The sequence below is a fragment of the Aptenodytes patagonicus genome, unplaced genomic scaffold, assembly GCF_965638725.1.
Source record: "Aptenodytes patagonicus unplaced genomic scaffold, bAptPat1.pri.cur scaffold_92, whole genome shotgun sequence".
Classification (NCBI taxonomy): domain Eukaryota; kingdom Metazoa; phylum Chordata; class Aves; order Sphenisciformes; family Spheniscidae; genus Aptenodytes; species Aptenodytes patagonicus.
Window position 1 is genome coordinate 381,934 of NW_027472039.1, and position 7,159 is coordinate 389,092.

At 55.2% G+C, this 7,159-nt stretch overlaps 1 protein-coding gene and 1 pseudogene across 1 annotated transcript; one reads left to right on the plus strand and one right to left on the minus strand.

Moving 5' to 3' along the window:
- The first annotated feature begins 404 nt into the window (after nt 1-404).
- Nucleotides 405-1,368, plus strand: LOC143173509 (olfactory receptor 14C36-like). Its single transcript, XM_076363775.1, has one exon. The coding sequence runs from the start codon at nt 433-435 to the stop codon at nt 1,366-1,368; it is 936 nt and encodes a 311-aa protein (XP_076219890.1). The 5' UTR covers nt 405-432.
- Nucleotides 1,369-5,742: 4,374 nt separating this feature from the next.
- LOC143173510 (olfactory receptor 14J1-like) lies at nt 5,743-6,667 on the minus strand (annotated as a pseudogene).
- Between the last annotated feature and the right edge of the window lie 492 nt (nt 6,668-7,159).

Consider the following 7,159-nt stretch of genomic DNA (forward strand, 5'->3'; position numbering starts at 1 on the left):
CCCAAGTGGGATGGGGGTGTCTGAAGTCTAAAACACAGGGTAACGAGGCACATTTGCTGCACGTCATCTCCCCCCCTCCTCTGTGGAAGAAAGCATCCTTCTGAGCTTTTCACCCTCCGCTCTGGTGCAGCCCAGGGAACTCCTCCCCGGGAACCCTCCCTCCAAATTATCTGGGCTGTTGCTACCTCCATGTGTCATTGCTGTAAAGCAGGGCTGACCCTGAAGGAGCCCACGGGTAGAGGGCACTGCTCTGCGCAGCGCCCTCAGCCAGCACAAACCAGAGCTGAAGCCTCGGAGCTGCAGAACAGTCCCCCAGGCAAGAAAAGCACCCTCGGGTGTTTCACAATGAATGAATTAAGTTTTGCTCAGAGAAGCTTCTCTGAATTTTTCTGGTTTATCTCCTTTGGCAGTTTGAATGCCCAGAAGCAGCAGATGTCCAATGGCAGCTCCATCACCCAGTTCCTCCTCCTGGCATTCGCAGACACGCGGGAGCTGCAGCTCTTGACCTTCTGGCTCTTCCTGGGCATCTACCTGGCTGCCCTCCTGGGCAACGGCCTCATCATCACCGCCGTAGCCTGCGACCACCGCCTCCACACCCCCATGTACTTCTTCCTCCTCAGCCTCTCCCTCCTCGACCTGGGCTCCATCTCCACCACTCTCCCCAAAGCCATGGCCAATTCCCTCTGGGACACCAGGGCCATCTCCTACCAAGGGTGTGCTGCCCAGCTCTTTTTATTTGTCTTTTTTATCTCAGCTGAGTATTTCCTTCTCACCGTCATGGCCTACGACCGCTACGTTGCCATCTGCAAACCCCTGCACTACGGGACCCTGCTGGGCAGCAGAGCTTGTGCCCACATGGCAGCAGCTGCCTGGGGCAGTGGGTTTCTCCATGCTCTGCTGCACACGGCCAATACATTTTCACTCCCACTCTGCCGAGGCAATGCCCTGGACCAGTTCTTCTGTGAAATCCCCCACATCCTCAAGCTCTCCTGCTCAGACTCCTACCTCAGGGAGGTTGGGCTTCTTGTGGTTACTGCCTGTTTACTCTTCGGCTGTTTTGTTTTCCTTGTGGTGTCCTATGTGCAGATCTTCAGGGCCGTGCTGAGGATCCCCTCGGAGCAGGGACGGCACAAAGCCTTTTCCACGTGCCTCCCTCACCTGGCCGTGGTCTCCCTGTTTCTCAGCACTGGCATGTTTGCCTACCTGAAGCCCCCCTCCATCTCCTCCCCATCCCTGGACCTGGTGGTGTCGTTTCTGTACTCGGTGGTGCCTCCAGCAGTGAACCCCCTCATCTACAGCATGAGGAACAAGGAGATCAAGGATGCCCTGCACAAACTCTGTGAACACGGACTACTGCAGCATCAATAAGGTGTCCATCATCCTCAGGAAAAGCTCGGATGCTCTTTTGCTCATATGTGCCTTGTTTTTCTCTTGGTTTATTATTCTTCATGTATTCCTTCTACTTAAATAATAATATTCTTCCCCCTCTAGCAGTGTTTTCTGACCCAAAAGACCTCATGTACATATGGAGCCGGGCTCCCTGTGTCGGTAAAGACAATAAAGAATCCAGCAGAATATTATTTGTCTCTGCTCCCATCTCTTAGATCTCCTCTGGAGCTGGGGGTGCAGCCCCAGCACACAGGAGAGGTCAAGGAGCCATGAGCCCAGCTGCCACATGGAGGAGCAGCACTTGTGGACCTTGGGGCTGCCCCTCGCTGCCTCAGCGGACAGATCCTTTCTGCCACCTTCACATCGGGGCTGCTGCTTCCCTGGAGCCATGGCCATGGCCAACCGCAGGACGTGGTCTTTTCAGAGCAGCCCTGCCAGGTCAAGGCCCTGTGAAGAGCACGGGCTGGGAACCAAGACAGGCTGGCCAGGCCAGCCTGGACATGCTCACCTGGGGAAAGGGATGTCCAGGGAGAAGAGCAAGGGAGCATTTCTGTGCCTGCAGGGAGGAGCCCATGAGAACGAGAAACCTCTTTCTGCAGGCACCCCCTCGGGGCAGGCTGCTCGGTCCCCTGACCAGGACTCCTGTGGTGGTGTGGGGAGAGGGGCTGGCACTGAGCTGGCAGAGGCAGTCTGTGGTGGGGATCTCCTGGACACTGGACCAGGAGTTCTTCAGTTTCACTAACCTCCATTTTCTCACTCCCTGGTGAGCCTCTAGCCCTGGGGCTGGTGGGGGGCTGACCCTTCTCTGCCCCCCAGCACCTGCTGTGCCCTCCAGAGGGGCTGGGGCTGTGCGGTGAGCGTCCAGAGCTCTGCAGCACCCTGTGGTGGGCACTGCCATGGGGCCAGCCCAGGCTGGGCTGCCACGGGGACTTGTGGAGGGGGAACGTTTCCCCACCCCAAACATACCCTGCCCTGTGCTGTGTCTGATGAGTGGGGATGTGGGGGCATGTGTTGGGCTTTGGGGCTGCACTGGCTCAGGGAAACGTCACAGATGGGAGCTACCACACAATGATCAGGAGGTGGAAGCAAGCACAGGCTATGAAGGGGGAATTTAGAAATATGACCTGAGCATGCGGGTATGCGTTTAGGAAAGCCAAAGCTCACCTGGAGCTGATGGGGGCTGCAGGCAACATGAAGAGCAAAATGAAGAGCTTCAGTCACTGTGTCTGCAGTAAAAGGCTGAACAAGGAACATGCAGCTGAGTGATGAGGGAGGGCTCCTAACAGCAGACACAGACAAGGCTGAGGCACTCAATGCCTTTAGTGCCCGAGGCTTTGCTCAAAAGGTCTCCCAGGCCTCTGCTCAGTGAAAGGGCTCAAGGAGGAGGAGAGCACGTATTGACAGGAACCTCATGACATCCCACAGATGTCAGGTTCTGCCCCTGGAGGGGACTCACCCTGGCAATGGCACAGGCTGGGGGCTGCCTGGCTGGGAGCAGCTCTGTGGGAAAGGTCTTGGTGGGCAGGGAGCTGGACAGGAGGCAGCTGCGTGCCCTGGCAGCAAGGGAGGACAGCAGGGCCCTGGGCTGTACGACCAGAAGCATGGCCAGGAGGTGGAGGGAAGGGGCTCTCCCCCTCCACGTGGAACTTGTTAGACCACATCCAGAACACTGTGTCCAGTTTTGGGAGCCCCAGTACTGCAAAGGTGCCGGCAAGCTGGGGCAGATTTAGGGAAGGGCCCTGAAGATGGTCAGGGGGCTGGATCACTTTGTGAGGAAAGGCTGAGGAAGCTGGGCTTGTTCAGCCTGGAGAAGGAATGGCTGAAGGACACCCCACAGCAGGGGGTGGGGCAGGCTCATCTTTTCACCGTGAGGCATTGGAAGCAAGCATTGGAACAAGCGTTGGTCACCCTGATAGCTTGTGAAGTCCTTGGTCCTTGCTGGTTTTCAAGACTCAGATGGACCAAGCCCTGAGAAACCAGGTCTGACCATATACCTGACCCTGCTTTGAGCAGAGGGGTTTTCTATAGACCTCCCAAGGTCTACTCTGAACCTCAATAACCGTATCATCCTAGGATCCTACTCGTAGGTTTCTGGCCTCAGGGAAGCTGAATGCCACCTGTGACTGTTCAAGACATTCCCGGTGTTCGTGGACAGCAAGGAGTTTCTCCTTCTGGTGCCTTCCCATGTGCCATGGACTCTCCACCTGGGATTTGTCTCCCCTTCTTTTAGACAACCGTTGTTTGGGATTCTTTCCACTCTTCCACAGTTTCAAATCCCTTGGTTCCTTCATTGCCTTGTCCTCCAGGCACCTGATCAGCCCCCACACAGCCTGGCTATGAGCTCACTCCTGGGCTCTTCTTCCCAGGTGAACCCCCGCCAAGCTGAAGTCCCAGGTGTGGTTCTGAGGTGCCATGCTGCTTGGTGTCAGGTCTGCTCCAGGGGAGATAGGGCTGAGCAGGGTGTCCATGAGCGTGGCCTGCCCTCCTGCCTGCCACAGCAGGTCGGGTGGCTGTAACAGAGGTGTCCTCAGAGCCAGCACCCAGACAGGTCCCTTTCACCTGCCTCACCCCTCCCTTTCTTGACACAGGCAGGTGATGGCTGACTAGGTGTCGTGGTTTAACCTCAGCCGGCAACTGAGCACCACACAGCCTCTTGCTCACTCTCCCCACCCTGGAGGGATGGGGGAGAGAATCAGAAGAGTAAAAGTGAGAAAACTCGTGGGTTGAGAGAAGAACAGATTAATAATTGAAATAGAATATAATAATAACAATAATAATAATAATAGTAATAAAAATAATAATAATAATAATATGCGGGAATGGGAGTCTCACTAACGGACATTCCTGAGTTTGATTTTAATGAGCAAACACTGCACCACCTGGCATGACAAGACACTTAAGCAGAAAACAACGGAGAAAGGAATGTGCAGCTGGAAGGAGAAAAACAAGATAAAGACCATGAAGGCATTTCGCATGATCAGAAAGAACGGGCCAATCTGCTAGAGCATAGATGCGCGTGAACACAAGGCTGTAACCTATCTGCAAGCTGCAGGTAGCGCGTGTCCATAGCAGTTAACTATATAAGCCCTGTTATAAGTGTAAATAAAGGAGAATGACCATACTCATATTGAGATCTGTCATTACTCCGGAATCGCAACTCCCGCTCCGTCGTCGACACTGAACAAAGGGAAACTCCGACAATAATAGAATCACAGAATCATAGAATCATAGAATCATTAAGGTTGGAAAAGACCTCTAACATCATCGAGTCCAACCGTCGACCCAACACCACCATGTTCACTAAACCATGTCCCTAAGCTCTTCCAGGCCTTTCTGGGCCCAGCTCAGCCCCTCCCCAGATCTCTCCACCTCCCTCACCCCATGGCAGGGTCCACTGCAGGGTCTTGCAGAACTCTAGGCCCTTAACTGCAGCCCCAGCCCTCTGAAGGCTCCTGGGGGGCAGAGACGGGGGTCAGCCTCCCCACCAGCCCCAGGGCTGATGCTGCCCCCAAGGCCCCAAGGAAATAGAGGCCAGTCAACCTCTAGCTCTGCTGCATTCATATTGTAGGGTGTCCCCAACTGCATTTGCCCCCTTCTCTATCCCCACCAGCCCCACTCCCCAGGACAGCATCAGAGACCTGGGCCTCCGCAGGCAGCTCCCGCATCTCTCCAGTCTCCCTTCCCTCGGCTTGCTGGGACCCCACTGACTCCCATGGCAAAGTCCTTTTTTGTGCGTGCCTCAATTTAGTGTTCTGCTTTTGGGGAACTTCACCTCTGAGGGTGATTCGCCTTGTGTGTCTCAATTCACTCCCATTCCAGGGCACGTGGCGAGTCCCCGTCCTCTCCTGAGCCCTCCAAATTCATGTCCAGAGAGACTACTATCTGCCATCCATCCTGTCATAAGTGAAGCAGCCAGAGACAGTAACTGGGAGCCCATGCACCATCTCCACTGCCATTGGACACCAAGAAGAGGGCTTTGAAAACCAGAACTTTCGGTCCAGTGGAACCCAATCGTACCATGAGCTTAACTCCCAAACCATTGAGAACAAAAGGAGAACAGCCTCTTTAAAAGACCAATTCCTTGGACATTTTCTTGGCAGCAGATCTGGAGGAAGAGCTCAGCCTTCAGGCACTGCACCTGGCAGCTAACCTTTTACTGAAGAGCTGCATGTGGACAGGTGACATTTGAGACAGTGTTGTGCAAGGGTCAGACACAATAAGATCAAGCCTCAAGAGAAGCAGTATAAACCCAGAAAATATCTATAAGTAGGATGATCACAAGGGAAAACAGCAGACTCCTGGCCTAAGATAAACTCTGGGAAATGTGCAGAGAAGGGGAGGGAGGTTTCACTGTCAGTGAAACAGCATCCATTGTCCCAGTTTCCACAGGGCATCCTTGAGCTCCTGATTCCTCATGCTGTAGATGAGGGGGTTCATTCCTGGAGGCACCACTGAGTACAGAAATGACACTACCAGGTCCAGGGATGGGGAGGAGATGGAGGGGGGCTTCAGGTAGGCAAACACCACAGTGCTGAGAAACAGGGAGACCACGGCCAGGTGAGGGAGGCACGTGGAAAAGGCTTTGTGCCGTCCCTGCTCAGAGGGGATCCTCAGCACGGCCCTGAAGATCTGCACATAGGACACCACAAGGAAAACAGCCGAAGACTAAACAGGCAGTAACCACAAGAAGCCCAACCTCCCTGAGGTAGGAGTCTGAGCAGGAGAGCTTGAGGATGTGGGGGATTTCACAGAAGAACTGGTCCAGGGCATTGCCTCGGCAGAGTGGGAGTGAAAATGTATTGGCCGTGTGCAGCAGAGCATGGAGAAACCCACTGCCCCAGGCAGCTGCTGCCATGTGGGCACAAGCTCTGCTGCCCAGCAGGGTCCCGTAGTGCAGGGGTTTGCAGATGGCAACGTAGCGGTCGTAGGCCATGACAGTGAGAAGACAATACTCTGCTACTAGCAAGAAGGCAAAGAGAAAGAGCTGTGCAGCACACCCTGGGTAGGAGATGGCCCTGTTGTCCCAGAGGGAATTGGCCATGGCTTTGGGGAGAGTGGTGGAGATGGAGCCCAGGTCGAGGAGGGAGAGGCTGAGGAGGAAGAAGTACATGGGGGTGTGGAGGCGGTGGTCGCAGGCTACGGCGGTGATGATGAGGCCGTTGCCGAGGAGGGCAGCCAGGTAGATGCCCAGGAAGAGCCAGAAGGTCAAGAGCTGCAGCTCCCGCGTGTCTGTGAATGCCAGGAGGAGGAACTGGGTGATGGAGCTGCCATTGGACATCTGGTCCTGCTGGGCATCAGCACTGTCCATGGAGGAAAAGGCAGTAAAATATTTATGTTAGACTAGTCTGAACAAAATCTACTTCATTTTCCCTAGAGCTCTGCTGTGTGGGAGAGGAGATCAGGGGCTTGCTCCGGGGAAGGGGTCTGGCCCGGCAGGGGGTGGCAGGGAGGTGTCCAGATCCCCCTTCCCCCAGCATTGCTGGGACCAGCTCCCCTCTCACTCCCTGCCCATCTCTGCTGCCTGGAGCTGTCCCTGCCAGGAGATGTTTCTCTGTCCCCACGTCTCCTCCCTGCCAGTGCTCACAGGCTCCATCCAACCCGCTGCGTGCTCCACTCTGCCCTGCAGACCCCTCTTGGCAGCAGGACACCGCCCAGGGGCATCTCTGTGTGTGCAGGGTCTGAGGAGCAGCTCAGAAAAGTGCTAACCAGAACTGGGGTCTCAGGGCCTTCTCCAGGGCCTTCTCTAAGGCACTTCCTCAGAAATGCCTTA